The following is a 20,869-nucleotide window of genomic DNA, read 5'->3' as shown; positions in this document are numbered from 1 at the left end:
CCCATAATTTCCCTTTGCTGCAAATAATAATAATAATGATAGAGTTGAAGTGTTTACAAATATTACTAGCAGCAATATGAATTTAAAGAGTTCTTTGAGGCAATCATGAACATTAAATGTTGTGTAGAATATTATAAGTTTGTGAAGCAATGGGATTAACTGAAAAATAATGAATTTTATATTCACCTCCTTTTTAAAATCATGTGTGAGGTCATTAACATCTGCTTTCAGAAGATAAGAGATCTTGTTTTAAGATAGCTGACTGAGTTAAAAATCTGACTTGAAGCCACTTTGTGCCCTTTTAACAATGTACCAAATTTAGTTTCAATTAATTCCACTCCTTGGAAGGTTATGCACAAATTTGAACCATAATTATATTTAATTCAAGAAACTGAGTTAATTCTAAGTGCCAGGCACTTTCCCAGGTACTAGAGATGCAAAGAATTATAAATGGTCATTCTAGTCATCAAGGAATTCACAATCTAGTAGGGAAACAGGTAGATATTTAAATCTCTGTAATCAAAATGGAAAAGCAAAAGTATTAACTATGCCTGGAATATGGAACTGTAGGCTGGAGGAGATGGAATGAGATTCCTTCTATGCCATCCCAAGAAGCATCATTACAATGATGGCAGAAGTCAGTAAATGCGATATGAAAGGAGAGGGGCCATGACAAATTATGGAGACCCATTAATTCTATATAGTGCTGGATCAGATCACCAGATCACAAGCCAACTTCCTGGCTGGCTAAGGAAGTCAGAGTTGTATGGAGTTGGAAAGAAGTTCTGTAATGTTTCCACGGTTCTGAACCTGGTCTCTGAAATCCTATATTCAGCTCTAAAAGTAAGGAAGTTGACACAAAAGCAGAGATGGAAATCACACGTGCCAATAAAAACAGCTCACAGTTTCTGATCACCCACTATGGGCTAAGCACTTCAACAGAAAATGAGTATTATATTTAGACTTCTAGTTAGTGGTCCCTAAGAACCATTCTCCCCTTCTTCCTTTTAGTAATAGATTCCCCACTGAACTTTAGTAGAGCACATACATGCCTTTCCTTCTACAAACAATATTTTCCAGCCCTCCCTGTAGCTTGATATGAATGTGTGACTTAGTTTTTACCAATGGAATGTGAGTAGAAGTAATATATACAACTTTCATGTCACTTCCATAAAACAGATTTGCTTTGGCCAGGCACAGAGGTTCTCGCCTGTAATCCCAGCACTTTGGGAGGCCGAGGCAGGAGGACTGCTTGAGCCCAGGAGTTCAAGAACAGCCTAAACACAGACCCTGTCTCAATTAAAAAAACAAATAGATTTGTTTTCCCTCTGTTTCCTTGTGCCCCCTTTCCACGGCTGGGATGCTAACATGGTGTTAGCGCTGTGTTGAGGCGGGCAACAGCTAAAGAAGAGCCCAGCAGCAAAAGAGAAAACCTGGGTCCCTGGACAACTGTATGGAACTGAGAAGCCACCTCCTCTTGCTACTGCCTTCTGTCACTGCTCCTGGTGGACCTGCCTTTAACCTTTCCTTTCCTGTCACCAAAGAACAAACACACACACACATACAAAACAACGTTGTAGAATTATGCCTTGGTTAAGAGAATATAGGCCACAGGTGAGGACATGTGAGAGCCTTTTATATATAAACGGTACAAGCTTTAGTGAATTGATGCTATAAAAATTGTATTTGCTTGTTTGGAAAGCTTTGTTGTTTACATCCTGGTTTCAAATGACTAAAGTTACCTATTAAATATCCTCCAGGGGAGGGAAAGGTCATTGTATTCAGCAAGGGCAAACTGATTCAACAATCAATTTCCAATTATTTGTGTGCACTAGATACCAAAGATGGAAACACACATGATCTCTGCCCCCCAAAGATGTTGACTGGTGGGAAGAAGTGCCAATATAAAAATAGTGTTGAAAGGATTTAGCTAATACTATTGGTTGCACACAATCACACATCTGACACAAACTGGTTTAAGGCAGAAAAACAGATCATTTATGAGCTTATGTAAATATGTAATCCAAGAGTAAACCTGACTTCAGGGATGTAAACCCTACTGGATGAGAATCTTCATGGATGGGGCCTGGAAAGCTGTATTTTTGCCCCATCCTTATTTCCTACCAGGTAATTGTAATTCTGTTTTGGAAATAACTATTTTATGTAGATCATTCCTGTTGAAAATTAGATATTACACAGGGAGGGGAGAGACTGCAGGAGGAGACAATTATTCCTGAAGGGATGAGGGAATCCTGAACTCAGGCAGGAGCAGCCCTTAGCACATTATGCGCCATGATGTCTGCTTGGTACTTACAACGGGGCTAATGCTGGCACGGGGAGCTTTGAAGGGGTGTCAGCAGAGGACCATGCCACCTGTCTGCCAGTAAGTCTAAGGGTTCACGATCCTTATGAAAGTGGCTGTCACTTCCCTCAGTTCACCTAACAACTATTTATTGTGCAACTACATACCAGGCAGTGAGCTAGGCAGTAAGGACACACAGGTTCACAGGCAAAGAGCCTCTCCTCATGAAGCTTACATTCTAGAAAGGAGATAGTAAACAATCAGTAAAACAAGCACACTAGTGACCGTGTTAAGTTCTCTAAAGAGAAAAAACCCTTCCCTCTATAGTTCCTAGTGCAGGCTGACATTGAATGGAATAGAGGAAAGGCCTTCGAGTTGACAACTTAGTGGAGAACTGAGAGGTGGGAATGAAGCAGTGGTTTGGAAGGCTGGAGTATGAGCCTTCCAAGGAGAGGCAATAGCAAGTGGAAAGGCCCTGCAGTGGGAGGGAATCAAGTGGGGTGAAGACACAGGAAGGAGCAAGTATGGCCAGAGATCAGTGAGAAGGAAAGAGTAGAGGAGGATAAGTCTGAAGAAGCTGGCAAGAGCCGGTTTATGGGAAATCTTGTAGGACCTCAAAGTTTGGATTTTATTCCACACACAACAAAGTGTTTGCTTTAAAAGGAATCTCCTGACTACTGTGTAGAGAAAGTATAAAATTAAGTTTGGGGCTAGATGGACCCCAAGATCCCTGTCTGGCCCCAATAACCCACGGCAAGCTCCATGGGGTCCTCAGCAGTCCTCTTAGTAAATGTGGCTCCTATATCAAAGATGCTCAATGGAAGTATCAGCAAAACAGAAATGTTCTGTATCTGCATACAAGTGGCTCTCGAACTGGAAATGTGGCTAGCGTGACTGCAGAACTGGATGTTAAATTTTATTCTATATAGACTAATTTATTTACATTCATATAGCCACACGTGGCGAATGGCTATTATATTGGACAGCACAAGGCAACACTGAGCACCGAATGCCTGAGGATTTCTACTCCAAATCCTGAAGGCACGCCCTTCCCCGAATGTTGGGAGAGTGCGAGGATACGCTGACCCCTAAACGCAAATCCCCCTCTGTGCATTTAGTCTTGCCAAGATGGAGAGTCTCAGGCGGGCATTCTGAGCTGCTTCTTGTCACTGGGGAAAACCACGTGCACGCAGTGCTGAGGCGCCCCACGCGCGTCCTCGGGGAAGCCAGGCACTGAGAACAAAGGTTGTGGGACCGCTCTTTCAGCAACGCACCAGCTCCGCGAGCTGGCGGCCGCCAGCGCGGTCCACCCATTGGCGGGAGAGGACTCACAGACCGCAGCTCCTCACCCCGCCTGCTCCACAGCGGGACCACGTAGACCTCAGCTCCCCGAGCAGCGCAGGTGGGCCAGGGAAGGAGAGGACCGAGGCAAGCCAACACGCGGGATTAAGGGTTCGGGGACCCCTCGCCGCGCAGTCGCCTCTTTTTCACAGGGAGGGGGGCAGGGGTGGCGCCGGCTGTCACCCGCACCAGATCTGCTTCCAGGGCTTGGTTTCGCTTTGCCTGGCTCTTGGCTAGGCCTGGCGCACCGCACGGAGCCGAGCAGGTGGCAGCCGAGGAGTGGCGGGGGCTGGAGCCTTTAACCCTTTGGGAGCCCCTGCCCTCTCCCAGAGGGCGCGTCCCCGGATCAGGCCCGGTGCCCCGCAGCGCGCGTGGGTCCTGGCTGGCTGGAAGGAGGCCCTGACCTTGCTTTCTCTCCCGTGCCAGGTCTGCACAAGGACCATGGGAGCCGCGCTGGGGACAAGCACGCGGCTGGCTCCCTGGCCGGGCCGGGCCTGCGGCGCCCTCCCGCGCTGGGCACCCACCGCCCCCGCCCAAGGCTGCCACTCCAAGCCTGGCCCGGCGCGCCCTGTGCCCCTGAAGAAGCGCGGATACGATGTCACCAGGAACCCTCATCTCAACAAGGTAATGGGCCAGAGGGCAGGACGGCCCGCGTTGCGATCCCGTGGCTGCCGGAAAATTGCGCCCCGCCCCCTGGACCTAGAAAGGATCCTCCCGGGCGCCCTTCCAGCGGTTTTTCTGTTTTTGCCTTGCAGGGGCTTGTTGTGACTTGGTTTGGCTTTCTTGTCCCTCCTCTCCCTTTTATGCTGGAGAGAGGCGACCAGTAATGCAGGGAGCCTAATTTCTTCTGCAGTAGCAACATAGACCAGGTTTAGATCCTCGCGGTCAGTCTGACCTGCGGTCAGCTCTCCCCTTGATGCTTACTAATTTTATTGGTCTTGGGCAGTTCATTTAACCTACATGAGCCTAGGTTTCCTTATCTGTAAAAGAGATATAATTGTCTTAGGAATGTCGTTGAGATCTAAAGAGAAAATGGGGGTAGAAAATGGGGGTACGTTAGCACACTGCCTGGTACCCAGTGGGAGAATAAATAAGGTTATGATTATTATTCTGAGAAAAAGATTAATTTGAGAGCAAGGACGGAAAAGTCTAGACTTATAGAAATTTTAGAGCTTGCAGGAGCATTAGAGATTCTAGTTTAAACCTCTTCTTTCACAAAAAACAAGACAAAGGAAACTCGCCCAAGGTCACCAGCTAGTTAGTTCTGGATCTGCCACTGGAATCCAGATCTCCAATGCTTTGGTCAATTTCAACCCACCGCTAGCCCTTTTGTATTTGTTTCCGGGAATAGAGTTTAGCATCTTTGGTTCAGAGGATTGGGTGAGAGAAATAGAAGCAAGAGACTGAGATTTAGTCCTGTCTCCCCCTACCTCCTCAAATTAACTCACACATCTCATTTAACTTATCTGAGGCTCAACTTTCTCCAGCCTAAAATAGATATTATGATAGACCCACCATTTCTATCTCATTTGGTTATTGTGACAATAAAATGAATCACTGAACTTGAAATCATATTTTAAACTGTATAAAGTGCTGAATAACAATTACTACACAATAAAATTTTTTATATAATTGCTCTGACTCTGGATTGTGAAATTCAGGTGAGGCAATCTGTGTGGAAAAGATGTTTTTGAGAAGTAGGAACAACTATATAACGTGAAGTATTGTGATTGTTTCCTACAGAACTAATAGAAGCAGCTAAGGAAAAAAAAATCAACCTCTATCACATTGGACTCCTGCTCTTTCCAAAAGAAACCTTAAATCGTTTGGATACTACCACTTTCCAAAGTGTTCAAGGTGTTTGTTATCACCTTGAATTACTTTGCTAGTAAGCGTTAGAAAATACAAACTGGCTTAAGCACACAAAGGCTCCTTTATCTAAAGAATCTAGAGGAAGGGTTGCAGGCAGGACTTGAACCAGAAGCCCAGATGGCATTGCTCAAGATGCAGATTCTCTCTGACTCTCTGCTCTGCCTCTCTGCAAGGTCAGCTTCATCCTCAAGCTCTATTCAGTGAAGTCTCTCACTTCGTTATTGCCACAGTCCTCCATCTCCTGTTCTCACACCACATCATCCAGGAATAGAAAGATACTTTTATTCTGGTAGCTCTTGTGGAAGAGAAAATACCCTTTCTCTGACGCCTCAGAAAGCGAATCCTTCTGCCTTATTGACTCTGATTAGATTCTTTCTTCCCATTCCCAAACCAAAATCAATCACCAATAATTAAAGCCAGTCAGAGCCCACCCCTGGTGTTAAAATAGGGTTTAAGGTAGGGCAACCCACACCATCTGGCTTGGAATAAAGGGAATATAGATCCTCACAGTAAATATGGATAGTGTCATCAGAAGGAAGAGGAATGGATGTAGAAAGCAAAACAATAAATTCCCACTACAGGCTCCAATCATTGTGAAAATAATTGCCTTAGAATTACTGGCATGTTACCAACCAGCATTTATTGCTTTGTAAGTAGTTAAGAAAATGAAGGAAGATCTTTAAGCCTTTTTTTAAAACCTAGGTTTTGGTCCCCTGAAATCACTCTTGCCCCTGTCGTTTGCCTCTGATGTAAATTTTTTTTCTCCCAAGTACTTTAAATAAGTTGTTGATATGGTTTGGCTGTGTCCCCATCCAAATCTCATCTTGAATTGTAATCCCCATAATCCCCGTGTGTTGTGGAAGGAACCCTGTGGGAGGTAATTGAATCACGGGGGTGGTTTCCCCCCATGCTGGTCTCATGATAATGAATGAGTTCTCACGAGATCTGATGGTTTTATAAGTGCCTGACACATTTCCCCTGCTGGCACTCATTCTCTCTCCTGCCACCCTGGGAAGAGGTGCCTTTGCCATGACAGTGAGTTTCTTGAGACCTTTCCAGCCATGTGGAATTGTGAGTCAATCAAACCTCTTTTCCTTATCAATTACCCAATCTTGGGTATTTCTTCACAGCTGTGTGAGAACCAGACTAATACAGGTGTTATCCATAAATCTAAGGACCTGACCTTTCCGTGATGTTAAACAACATCTTTTATATATTCCTGAAGTCAGTTGATGCTTGTCTGGGATAAGAAGAGTATCTAGAAGGAGGCTGACAGCCTGTTGGCATCCCCTGTTCACTCATCCTTGGGGACAGAAGAGGAGCAACAGAGGGAGTGCTTCCTGGGAGGTACTGTGAGTGCCCTTCTCTTCCCACTGGAGTGCCACCCTCTGGCTGTTCTGTTGTCCTCCAGTGCTCAGAGAGTCTCCATGGAAGGCTTGAGCCTTGGTACTTTCCATCAGCCAGGTGGGAAGATAGTGCTGAGGTTAAATAGAACAATGAGGTTATTACTGAGGAAGCAAAATGGAAGTGCAGTTTTGAAAGAGTCTTTAGTGCCATGCTTGGTGTTCAGGTCTGTGAGTGGATTTTTTTTCTGTTAGAAGGAGAGCCCTCCCAGGCCAGGTAATGAGTTTCATCCACCTGTGTTTGGCATGGGGTAGTGCCTGAAAGATCTAGCAAGGGCGTTAATATAAAAATTAACATTAAATTCTTGGAATGTGTTCACTAGATTTGCATCTCATTTCGACAGATTAGGAGTGGCATTTAAGTTGCAGCTATATGACAGAGGGTGGTCAGGAGGTGGAATTATCTGGGAGAAGAGGTGCCGACCAGGGCTAGCGTTGCTGCTATTGTGCATTCACTGGGTTCTGGTACCAGCCCCATCATGCTCTGGCCATGTGATGAATCTCATAAGCTCCTCTGCCCGTGTTACACTACTGCTTTGAGGATCATAGGAGAGAGCCCCCATGTGGTAAATATTAGGTGATAATGAGGATGATTTCCATAATTGGGGTAGAAAGGCCCCTCAGAGATGATCTAGTCTGGAATTGTTCAGACTATGAGTTACAAACTATGAGACATGAAATTAGCTTAGTGGATCTACCAGCAATTTTTTTAAAGAAATGTATTAGAATGAAATAGAAAAATAGCAAATGCATTGAAGTTAATAAAAATGGATAAATTTTATCAGGTCAGCATGTAAAATGACTGTTTTTACTGTGGATTGTAGTAACAAAAAGTTTTTGAAAATCATTGTTCTCATCTAACATTATCATTTTCCAAAGAAAAGACAAGCCAAGGAAGAAGCCAAGCAACTCCACAGAGATTATCACTGGTCATAGAAGTGGACAGAGGCAGCCTGCCTACTGTATTTGAGTCTACTGAATAATGATGGCAATTCACAACTGCATAGATTGATTTAGGCATATTCCTGATGGGGACAGAATTGATACTAGATGATTCCAAGCTCCCTCCAGGAGTCTAGATTTTCTAAATGATGCAAATTAACTACACATGAGCTTCTATTTTTCTTTTTAAAACTAATATTCTGCCTTTCTTCTAAAACTTATGTAATGACCTCTTCTACTGTCCATATGGATTTGGCAACAGAGTAAATCTTTGGTTATATGACCCCTCTTTTACTCACATTAAATAGGCAACTATCAGCCCCACTTCACAGGGGTGCCTTCATAGGAAGATGCCATCCCCATTCTATAAGTGTAGCAACATGTTGATGGGCCATCAACATATTTCTGACCTCCATTTACCTATAGTGTCTTTTAGGAAGAGCTGTCCTATTCTCCACTTGCCAAACTAGATCTGAGTCCCCTCCTATTTGTCTTATCACACTGTTTCCTTCTGGTACTGAGCACACTACTACAATGTCTGGTTGGTTTGCCTTCCACACTAGACCATGAGGACAGAGACTCTGTCTTGTCACATGGCATTATCTGTGTCTGACTTGAAATGCTCAATAAATATTTGTTCTTTAAATGATTTCAATCATGTCATGGCCCCTTTCCTCTCAACTTCATTAATCTGAATGTCACTACTTCACAGTTAGCCCAATGCTCTTCCTGCCTAAATAAATGCCTACATATGGCCCATTTGGAGGAAATACACCTGCTTGACTCTCATCTTCCCAGACTTCAGGGCATTTAACTGAAGGGGTGCATTATTTCCCAGAATACACCAATCTTTCCCCTTTGATCCGTGTGCCAGCAGTGATTTTTTTTTTGCCATGAAATTCCACTGATCCTTCACCTGCTTCTCTGCAGTTTTTTGATCTCTTGAGCTTGATAGGGAAAGAATGAATGGAAAGTGTGCTTGGTCAAGTCACTGTGATTATGGACCAGGACATTTCACGCAGTGGGACCTCAGAGACTGCAAGGCACCACGGGTGATGGCCTTCCCAGGTGGACTTGATGCATTTAGAGCAGTAAACCTGCAAAGGCTTGATGGACAGTGCTGCAGTGTTGGCTGTACATCTGAGACTGCACAGATTTCAGCTGAATCCCTTCTGTATTCAATGATGATTTATTAGACTTCTACACAGCTAGGATTTGCCTTTGAATAAAGTATATGATTTTGTTCTCTGCTAGCTTAGAACTTGATCTTGCCTTCTTTGGATGAGGGGAGGTTGTTATCATGGACTTGGCTCATCAATCAATCAGGAGATGTTAAGTGGGTTGTATGGATAATCAGAAGTTTATTGGTGATGCTGGAAGGCAGATTACATAATATATCTTCTCGAGACCTCTGCCTCAGGTGTGATGTAGAATTGTGCCTCCTAGTTGAGAGAAGCAGTGGATTATTGGGTAAATATTAGCTCCATAAGTGGCAATTTACTCTAGATTTGAGCTTGTGCAATGACTCAGGACATTGAAGCTCAAATACTATTCAGATATGCTGGACCAAACTAGCAGAGGCAGGTTGAAATCAAACTTTTCTCTGTTGAATACTGTCCTAGCTTCACAGGATTAGTAAGTATTGGTATTGGGGCTTTGTTTTTAGAACAGCTCAAAGAATGTTTATTAGTTGCTACAGGTTAGGCAATGACAACGTGAACCCCAGATAAAGAGGCTTAAACAAGATAGAAGTATATTTCTCTGTTATGAACAAGTCTGGGCAAGCAATCATGAGTTGATGTGTGGTTTGACTTTGTTTCTCTGCCATCCAGTATGCATTTTACATTTCAAAGTCCAGGAAGGTCTCACCTCTGCTATCAATTCCACGCAGAAGCCAATTGGGAAGGGGAAATCCCTTTTCAGGGCACAACTTGGAAGTTATAAATATCACTTCTACTTACATTCAGTTGGCCAGAAGTTGGTCACATGCTACATTTAGCTGCAAGAGAACATGGAAAATGTAATCTTTGGCTGGGCACCCATGTATTCAGCTAAAAATTCTACATTATTAAATAAAGGGAAAATGGAAATTGAAGATACTACCACGAAATGTTGATATTAAGCTTTCATTGTTTTACTCTGTCAATTTTACCCCAGCCCTTAAAAATTTACGTTTCTCTATATCCCCACTACCATCAGCCTTTTTCACTCCTTTGCCATCTCATATCCAGATTATGCAAGAACCTCTGAATTAATCTCCCAATTTCCAGTCTTCTTCAGTTTTCTCCTCTAGATGCTTAGATCTTGGTCGTATCCTTGACCACTCTCTTTCTTTCAGATCCCTTATGGAATCCACCAGAAAATCCTGTTGCCCTGTCTTCAGACTAAGTCTGGAATCCAGCCCCTGTTCACCATGGGTCCCCACTGATTGAAGCCACCAGTATCTCTCTGCTTAATGCCTGCAGCAGCCTCCTGGCTGGTCTCCTCTTTCCCTTTAGCTCCTCTCATTTGTTCTCAACACAATGGCCAGGGTGATTTTTTTGTTTTTGTTTTTGTTTTGAGACGGAGTCTCGCTCTGTCACCCAGGCTGGAGTGCAGTGGCGCGATCTCAGCTCACTGCAAGCTCCGCCTCCCAGGTTCACGCCATTCTCCTGCCTCAGCCTCTCCGAGTAGCTGGGACTACAGGCGCCCGCCACCACGCCAGGCTAATTTTTTCTTTAATTTTTGGTAGAGACGGGGTTTCACCGTGGTCTCGATCTCCTGACATTGTGATCCGCCCACCTCGGCCTCCCAAAGTGCTGGGATTACAAGCGTGAGCCACCGCGCCCGGCCCAGGGTGATTTTTTAAAAACTAAGTTTCAACATGTCACTCTTTGCTTAAAACCTGGCCACATCCAAGTCTTCATGATGCCTTTCACATTGACGCTCTCTAACTTCATCTCTTGCTACTCTTCTCTGCCTCACTCACTGCCCCAACCCCATTGGCCTCCTCAGTCAGTTGTGCTCCTACCCAGACTTTGCACTGACTGATCCTCCTTCCTAGAGCACACCACCCCTCCATAGCCACATAGTTAACTCCCTCCCTTTTTCAAAGTTTCTAACTTTCTCAGTGAGAGCTGCTTTGATCGACATATGTGAAGTCATCGATAGTCCTTTCAACCTTCTTGCTCCCCCTACACATCCTAGTTTCCCCCATAGTATTTGACACTTCCTCATATGCTATCTAATTGCTTACTTAGACAATAGTCTGTTCACTGAAGATCCACTTAGGCAAGGACTTTGTCTTTTCATTCATTGATGTATCACAGGTACTTAGTTGGTGCTCATAAGCGGTTAGTGAATGAGCGAGTCATTTAAAGAGACATCTGCTAAGGCTCCCTCCTCTCATCACTTCCCTTCACTCTGCCTTTTGCCAAGGCCCCTTCTTTCACGCTGGTGACTCTCATCCCCCAGTGTCCCCATCTGTGGTGTTGACATGCCCATCTGGAGTGTGTATACATCTTACATCAGCCCTTTGGGTGCCCAGAGGCCCAATACAAAATGAAGTGCTGGAGGAGCACAGCACAGAGATATTAACTCTGTTTATCTCCAGCTTTAAGCAGAGCCCAGGGAAGAAAGAGCTCCTATTCAGAAGACACACGTAGTGCCTTGGAACCAGAGGTGGACAGGGACAATTCTTGAGCCCACGGAAAACACAAAAGGAGATGTTTAGGGAATAGACCAGAGGTAGAAGATCCCAGCATCTGTCAGCATCTCCAACTTCCTGGAACTCCCACCCTCCACTCTGAGTCCTTGGAGACTTCACCCCTGCTTGGAATTTCTGTATTTCCACTGTTCTGTAGGACCCCTAAAAAAGTCAAAGGAAACCACTCAGAGCCTCCTCTCCCAGGGGTCCAAAAATCAAGGAAGTATGGAATGGGGTGCCCGGAACACAAGAGGGAGATTTGCTGTTCCTGGAACCTGAAGATGATACTCAGAAAGTGTTTTCTCATAGGCATGTTATAAATAATTGAATCGTTCTCCAAGGAAAGTATATCGTGTTAAGTAAGCATTTGTGTAATCATTATTAAGACTTTAGCAACATTGGCTTATGTTAATGAATGCTTCATTGAAATTGCAAAATACTAAGTAGACTGTATACCCATGAATGTTATTGTAAAAAGATATAAATATTAAAGGGCTTGGAAGTAAATGTGTGAATATGATTGTGTTATGTCAGTGAGATTATGGGAGCTTTATTTCCTCTTTATGTACTTTTCCTTTAATGTTCCATTTTCTTTTCAATTTTAGGTTACAGTTTCTGTTAGGAATTGTTTCTAGAGCCAAGTAAATAATATTCAGACCAACTTTGGGAAGCTGGCCCATCTGTAACATATAGGTGGAGATCCCTCTGAAGTAGTCTCGTTTCAAGCTTTTATTATTAGTTATCTTCTAGAGGCAATAAAGTAATAACAAAATGTTAACAGAGGAGCCTGCTGCCTGTTCTAAAAGCAGTTGTAAACAGCAATATCTAGATTACATCAGCAGCAGCGCTGAAGGGTAAATCCCATACAGAAATATGTGTTTTGCCCAGACGTGGGCCATCTGACATCTTAAGTCAGTCTAAGTCTGGGCTCTATATATGGCGTTTTTTTGGACACTTTTTCAGGCTCATCTCTAGTCTCCCTGTTTCCAGTTTCTCTTGGCCTTTGTGGACTCTGAAGTTTATGGCCTTATTTTGCTTCACATTTTTGTCATTTCTACCAAAGGTTTCTTTTTATCATCTACTCTCTTCTTTCCAAATGTCAGTATTATAGTAAGGGGGGGGGAAAGGCCTTTTGATTTCTATGGCCATTGCAAAAGGATCACTAATGTGCAGTACTTTTGTTTGCAAAGACATGGATTATAGTCAGTTTCAAAAACCTTCACTTTGATGTGTAGAAACTATATCGGGAAATCCTTTGGGGTGGTATCTGACTGCCTCTCTGATGCAGAGCACAAAAGATGCTCTATGATTGTGATGAAAATGTGATGGATATCCTACAGTTGGGGGTGCTGAGGTCAGTGGTTAAAAGCACGCATTCATTTTGTATCTGAAAGGTTGCCATGCAGCCCAGTTAAAACACAATTCCCACCAAAAGGACACAGTGAAGAGTAAAATGCACCTAGTCACTTGAGGAGAGGGATTTTTGATAGAAAGATCCACAGCTTTTGAGAAACTTGAATAAGAGAAAGCCAAAGCTGCATTGGCTTTCTAAAAGTGATTCTTGAGAACTAGAGGGATTTTAGAAGATACAGTTGAATGATTAGCAACTTGAGATTATTATTTTTTAAAAGCATTTTGTCTTGATTCTGTCTCATCGTTTGGTAGTGAGCTACATGAAGCCCATTACTTAATTGGTCCTGAAATATCTTCCTCTGTGGTGTGGAATTCTGGAGAAGGCAGGCTCTGTTGATTCCTTTGTTTTGTTCTATTTTGCTTTGCTCTTTTAGAAAACTGAAGGAGGGAGTCCACATCTCTACAAATTGGCATAGCTTCTGAGTTATGAGGCTGCCCAGGGATTTCCCCAACAGGAGAGGGATTGCCAAGTGTACAGTGGAGCTAGGGTTCCAGTCAAAATAGACATTCTCCATTCTTCTTTCTCTGGTTTTGAAAGAGGTGTTGAAGATTCCAATCCAGATTCCTATGATACTGAGTTTTCTTTGGTAACGTTATGGAGGGAAGTCAAGTAATAACAGCTAATGTTTTTAGGACATACAGTGTGCCAGGAATTGTTCTAAGCAGTTTATATATGTTAACCCATTTAATACAATACCATAACATTTTGAGGTAGACACTGTTATTATATTATTCCTGTTTTTTATTTTCATTTTCATTTTTTTAGAGACAGGGTCTTACTCTGTCACCCAGGCTGGAGTGCAGTGGCACAATCATAGTTCACTGCAGCCTTGAACTCTTGGGCTCAAGTGATCCTCCCACCGCAGCCACCCAAGTAGCTGGGACTACAGGGGCAAGCTACCATGCTCAGCTAATTAAAAAAAAAAAATTAATTTTCTGTAGAGACAAGGTCTCGTTACATTGGCCAGGCTGGTCTTGAAATCCTGGCCTCAAGTGATCCTCCCACCTCAGCCTCTCAGACACTGTTATTGTTCTTATATTACAGATGAGAAAACTGAGGCATAAGGTTAGCTAACTTGCCCTAGGTCATACAACTCATAGTGGCAGAACTGAGTCTTGAACCCAGGCCATCTGATTTTAGGGCTCATCCCCTATGCTGCACTAACACTTCTAGTGTGCAGGTTCCCTCTTACTTGGGACTAGTGCATGAAGTCTGATGTGCTGTGGCCTTTCCAGAGAAATAACTAGTGTATTCCCTGTTCCCTACTGTGGACTTCTGACTAGCTTTTTTCACTTCCACTGGCTCTGTTAGAATTGTAGATTCTTAGAGCTGGAGAGAACTTTAAAGATCACTGTATGCCTTTTTCTCTCCCTTTAACTTTGTGTAATTCTCCCAAGACTGATTTGTTTGTTTAATCTATTCAATAGTCATTTTCCGAGTTCCTGTTTAGTTTTAGGCAGTGGAGACACCGTGGTCAATACAATACAATACAATACTCTGCCTTGAAGGAGCTTATAGTGTAAGAGGGGTGCAGGTGAGAACCAGTTAGTAAGGGGCAGTTCTAATTCAGCGGGTAGATGTAACGAGAGGTGCATTCATAGAAGTGCTATGGAAGCATAGAAGAGAGGTGCAGAAACACTTCCAATGGCAGTGTTGGCAAAGCTGACACCCGTGGAAGTGTCAGAGGTGGTAGATGAAGATGGTGGAGGAGAAGCTATTTAGGTCAGATCATGAGAGAGAATGGCATTGTCTCTGAGTATAGTCACCCATTATTTTTGTAGCTCTATGTGCAGAAATTGAGCAATAGACGTGTACCCTGTAAGAGACCTCATCTTCAGAGAGCTAAATAATATCATGACATTTCTAATTCTACAAATAGAATTAAAGACATCTCTCCAGTACTTTGACATGCTCTTTCATTTTGTTCTTTCCCTCACTTTTGTGTTGCACAATGCCTGGGTGCCCCATCCACACTGGGTCCACTTAAAAACTTTGGCATGCTTCAGGGTTCAGCATCTCCAGGGTCACCCCCACTATGATGCCCTCCTCGATAATGCCACATGGCAGTGACTCATTCATCCTCTACATTCCTTTGGCATGTAGCATTTGTAGTAGTCATGGCTCTTTCCACATTTGGCCTCAGTGTACATTTATTAGCACATGTATTGCCATCATGTGCATGTGTTTTCTTCAGATCCAGGAGGCTGTCATGGGCATCTCATAGCCAGCATGCAATGCCTTCCTCATAGTATAACCTCAATAAAAATTAGTTACATGAATTACTTCTACATTCCCTTCTCCTTGATGTATCAGAAACTATATGGTGAAGACTGATGATACACTAGCCCCATCTGTCAGCTCTTTAGAAAAGATAGTGAAAATCTTGACCTGACACTCTTTTAGATCACTCCATGGGGATTGGAGAATTTTGAAAGCCACAAAAAATATTTTATTTCATCATACAAATTTTGGAAATACATTTCTTTAAGAGAGTTTTCTGCTCTGATGCCATGCCTGGTGCACTTCATCTAAAGAATAGCATCTTTATGATGAGATTATCAATTCTCATCTGTGGGCTGCTTTAAAGACATTAAATTTAGACCTGTTCTAACTTGCAACAGGTTAGAGGATTTGGGGAGTAAAGGAAAGTAGTCAGCTAGAATCAATTTTGTGTGACCCCCCTCAAGGGGCATAGCCCCCTAATACCTGTGACCAGGTATTAGGCAGCAGAGCTCAAAGGCTAAAAATCGGGGGAATTAGAGTCAGAAAAATCTAAGATTCCAATCCCAGCTCTTCCATTCACTAGATATGAGATATTTCTCTGAACCTCCATTTCCTTGTCTGTGAAAAGGATGACAATAAAACATATCTACTTGACAAGTTGCTATAATGATTAAGTGAAGTAATGTATGTAAAGCAGATGGTAAGTGTCCAATTAGTTCTTGATTAATCCACATCCTAAAGCTTCTGTTCCATTCTTAACACATTGTGAAGCCCTGTGTGGGCTGCAGAAGTCACAGATGTGACAGAGTTTAGATCTGGTACATGACCCCTGAAAGCATCCAGTCTGCAAGGAGAGGGGAAGACTGAAGGATCAAACTCATTCTCCATGGCCATGGGCTACATCTAATTTTGGCAGACTTGACAGGAGAGGAGTGAGTCAGAGAACAGGCAGACTGGGTGGAGACATGAGTGATGATTTCCCAGTACTGGATAGAGCTTAAGCCTGGATAATCTAGACATTGGCCTGAGAGAAGCCTAAATTAAAATGTCACTAATTCAAGTGTCATTTAAAGAGCTAGTAGTTCTGGAAGTTGGAGCTGGTGTTGAAGATAGTGGACATCATCAGTAGTCTCAGGATTTTGTCCCAACATTTTGGCACATTCTAACCAAGTTTTAAAAGCTAACTTAAAAAAAATAGATCCAGCTAAATTTGGATCTATCGATCGATTGATTGATCCATCCATCCATTCAGCTATCTTCTATGTCTCTATCTACCTTCCTGCCTGTCACCATGATAACGCCCCCAGTCTCATGAGATTCTGATAGTGAGACAGCAAGTTAAGAGAATGTCTACCATGGGAATTTAGAATAAAAGTTAAAATGTTGTTTCATAGCCAGCTAAATAGGGCATGGCTGAGCCAATTTCACCCAGCTAGCAGTTAGATTGGGCAGGAAGTTTTAAGATAGTCTCCATCCACACTGCCACGGGTAGTTAATAAATACTTGCATACACAATGTGAACCAAACTTTTCTCCTCTGTTGGAACACAAGATGATCATCCCCCAAAAGACAAAGAGGTCATCTTGACTAGCCTTTAGGCTTTGGGCAGATAATATCCTAGTATTTTATCATTATTCTACATAAGTTTTCAGAAGCCCTGAGGGGTTGATGTCCTGTCCAGGAAGTAGGTGGTGAAGAGGAACTCCCTCCTTGAGTGATGTCTGTCTCTTCTACCTACCATCTTTGAAAGGTAGCTCTTTGCCTGCCATCTTGAAATAGGGTCTTGAATCAGCCTCAGTCAACTTAGGCAGAGGGCTTTTGAGTCTCTCCATACAAAAACTTGAATATTAAAACAATGCAGATGAAGTGCTTTAATATTAAACACTGTTGTATGTTGCAAACCTAAGCATCTGTTGAGGTAGCTCCTGCTGTCACTCCTGTGTGTCCATTTCTGATGACTGTGTGAGTTCCCAGTTGGCACTCTCCTTTTGAATTTTGTGTATTTCTTTGCAGTAACATGATCTTGAAAACATTCCACAAACTGACAGAAAGTTTAGCCTTCATGTCATACTCTCCTTTCTTATCTCTTTTATTTTTGGTCTATTCTAGGCAGTAGATACTTGTTTTGACTGGTAAAATCACTTGAGGTCACAAGGACAGTGAATAGCAATGCAGTTGCTGTTGATGAAACGGGAGTAGAGATGGTTGGTGTAGAGAAAAACCTATTAATAGCCATTTTTAGAAACAGACTTTTAAATCCACCCATCAGAGCTGAAAGATTTCCCCTATTCTTACACTCCCAGAGCTGGCAGCAGCTTCTCCTCACGTCTGAGAAGCCTCGGGAGATGCCTAGCCATGCTTGTGGGAGATGATGGCATGGGTGCCAGTGGGGCAGCTGGCCAGGTGGTGCCAGGAGTGAGGGCCTGCCAAGCAGAGGGGCAGTCCTGCCTCTGGTAACTGGCTTTGACTGCAGGACTGGAGGGTCCAAGCATCCTCAGCCGCTCTCTTGTTAACTGAGCTATTCAATGTTCTGTGATCTACTAGTGTCAACTGGACAAAGAGTCAGCTGCCTCCTCTGGGGCTCAAAGTTACTGGCACAATCACATTAAAAATAATAACAATCACTTATATAATGCCTACTTGCCAGTTACTCTTATAGGTGTGTTACATATATTATTTGCAGGCAGAGGAAAAATTGCAGGCTGAGTGCGTGGCTCACGCCTATAATCCCAGCATTCTGAGAGGCCGAGGCAGGTGGATCACTTGAACTCAGGAGTTCGAGACCAGGCTGGACAACATGATGAAACCCCATCTCTACTAAAAATACAAAAATTAGCTGGGCTGGTGGTGCATGCCTGTAATCCTAGCTACTCGGGTGGCTGAGGCAGGAGAATCACTTAAACTCGGGAGGCGGAGGTTGCAATACGCCAAGATCACGCCCTGCACTCCAGCCTGGGCGACAGCGTGAGACTGTCTCAAAAAAAAAAAAAAATTGTGAAGAAGGTAAACTTTGCCTATATCTCTCCCATCTCCTGTTTTCATGGCCTCTTCTTCCTTAAAGACCGCCTCATATATGAGGCATATCCTGAGGTTCTTCATGGTACCCCTAAGATGCCGAGGGTTGCCAACCTAAGAAGACCTATTCATCTCACATTATCCTGCTTCCTGTCCTAGAACTCATGTCTTCTTTACTTGCATCCCTGAATCCCTGTCCATCCATCCATCCACCCAATGTTTATTGAGCACCTGCTATCTCCTAGGCACTGTGAGGTATTGATCATAACATCATAAGCTTGCCAGCTATGATTCTTTTTATTATTGGGTGTACAATCTAGTGAGAAAGACAGATAATAAATAAGTGAAAAAACAACATTCTAAAGATGGTTATTTTTTTTTCTAAAGGAAAATGATACCTCAGGAGTCTTTCTTCTAGTTTGGCCACAAGTTAATACAATGGCAAGCATGTAATTGCGAACTGCAGGGCTACATTATCTTTTTTTTATTATTATACTGAAGTTCTGGGATACATGTGCAGAATGTGCAGGTTTATTACATAGGTATAAACATGCTATGGTGGTTTGCTGCACCTATCAACCCATCATTTACATTAGATATTTCTGGTAATTCTCTCCCTCCCCTTGCCCCCCACTCCCTCTGACAGGCCCCAATGTGTGATGTTCCCCTCCTTGTGTCCATGTGTTCTCATTGTTCAACTCCCACTTATGAGTAAGAACATGCAGTGTTTGCTTTTCTGTTCCTGTGTTAGTTTGCTGAGAATGATGGCTTCCAGCTTCATCCATGTCCCTGCAAAGGACACAATCTCATTCTTTTTTATGGCTGCATAGTATTCCGTGGTATATATGTGCCACATTTCCTTTATCCAGCCTATCATTGATGGGCATTTGGGTTGGTTCCAAATCTTTGTTATTGTGAGTAGTGCTGCAATAAACATACATGTGCATGTGTCTTTATAGCAGAATGATTTATAATCCTGAGTATATACCCAGTAATGGGATTGCTGGGTCAAATGATATTTCTAATTCTAGATCCTTGAGGAATCTCCACACTGTCTTCCACAATGGTTAAATTAATTTACACTCCCACCAACAGTGTAAAAGTGTTCCTATTTCTCCACATCCTCTCCAGCATCTGTTGTTTCCTGACTTTTTAATGATTGCCATTCTAACTGGCATGAGATGACATCTCATTGTAGTTTTCAGTTGCATTTTTCTAATGACCACTGATCATGAGCTTTTTTTTTTCATATGTTTATCGGCCATATTAATGTCTTCTTTTGAGAAGTGTCTGTTCATATCCTTTACCCAATTTCTGATGGGGTTGTTTGCTTTTTCCTTGTAAATTTTTTTTATTATACTTTAAGTTTTAGGGTACATGTGCACAACGTGCAGGTTTGTTACATATGTATACATCTGCCATGTTGGTGTGCTGCACCCATTAACTCGTATTTAACATTAGGTATATCTCATAATGCTATCCCTCCCCCATCCCCCCACCCCACAACAGGCCCCAGTGTGTGATGTTCCCCTTCCTGTGTCCATGTGTTCTTATTGTTCAATTCCTACCTATGAGTGAGAACATACAGTGTTTGGTTTTTTGTCCTTGCGATAGTTTGCTGAGAATGATGGTTTCCAGTTTCATCCATGTCCCTACAAAGGACATGAACTCATCATTTTTTATGGCTGCATAGTATTCCATGGTGTATATGTGCCACATTTTCTTAATCCAGTCTATCGTTGTTGGACATTTGGGCTGGTTCCAAGTCTTTGCTATTGTGAATAGTGCCACAATAAACATACGTGTGCATGTGTCTTTATAGCAGCATGATTTATAATCTTTTGGGTATATACCCAGTAATGGGATGGCTGAGTCAAATGGTATTTCTAGTTCTAGATCCCTGAGGAATTGCCACACCGACTTCCACAATGGTTGAACTAGTTTACAGTCCTATCAACAGTGTGAAAGTGTTCCTATTTCTCCACATCCTCTCCAGCACCTGTTGTTTCCTGACTTGTTAATGATCACCATTCTAACTGGTGTGAGATGGTATCTCACAGTGGTTTTGATTTGCATTTCTCTGATGGCCAGTGATGATGGGCATTTTTTCATGTGTCTTTTGGCTGCATAAATGTCTTCTTTTGAGAAGTGTCTGTTCATATACTTTGCCCACTTGTTGATGGGGTTGTTTGTTTTTTTCTTGTAAATTTGTTTTAGTTCATTGTAGATTCTGGATACTAGCCCTTTGTCAGATGAGTAGATTGCCAAAATTTTCTCCCATTCTGCAGGTTGCCTGTTCACTCTCATGATAGTTTCTTTTGCTGTGCAGAAGCTTTTTAGTTTAATTAGATCCCATTTGTCAATTTTGGCTTTTGTTGCCGTTGCTTTTGGTGTTTTAGACATGAAGTCCTTGCCCGTGGCTATGTCCTGAATGGTATTGCCTAGGTTTTCTTCTAGGGTTTTAACATGTAAGTCTTTAATCCATCTCCAATTAATTTTTGTATAAGGTGTAAGGAAGGGATCCAGTTTCAGCTTTCTACATATGGCTAGCCAGTTTTCCCAGCACCATTTATTAAATAGGGAATCCTTTCCCCATTTCTTGTTTTTGTCAGGTTTGTCAAAGATCAGATAGTTGTAGATATGCGGCATTATTTCTGAGGGCTCTGTTCTGT

The 20,869-nt window shown here is 42.8% G+C and overlaps 1 protein-coding gene across 4 annotated transcripts in view; it reads left to right on the top strand.

Moving 5' to 3' along the window:
* The first annotated feature begins 3,412 nt into the window (after positions 1 to 3,412).
* ME3 (malic enzyme 3) overlaps positions 3,413 to 20,869 on the top strand; it is a 240,380-nt gene continuing 222,923 nt past the window's right edge. For 3 of the 4 annotated variants that reach the window (XM_058446557.1, XM_058446555.1, XM_032167108.2), the window contains exons 1-2: positions 3,528 to 3,730; positions 4,070 to 4,267. In XM_058446557.1, the coding sequence (XP_058302540.1) occupies positions 4,085 to 4,267 (183 nt within the window). In that variant the 5' untranslated portion in view covers positions 3,528 to 3,730; positions 4,070 to 4,084. Of the gene's footprint in view, positions 3,731 to 4,069; positions 4,268 to 20,869 lie in introns of all 4 variants that reach the window. The other variant, XM_032167107.2, reaches the window with a different exon arrangement.

Source organism: Hylobates moloch, unplaced genomic scaffold (assembly GCF_009828535.3).
Source record: "Hylobates moloch isolate HMO894 unplaced genomic scaffold, HMol_V3 SCAFFOLD_11, whole genome shotgun sequence".
NCBI classification, from domain to species: Eukaryota; Metazoa; Chordata; class Mammalia; order Primates; family Hylobatidae; genus Hylobates; species Hylobates moloch.
This window is presented reverse-complemented; position numbering and strand designations above follow the sequence as displayed.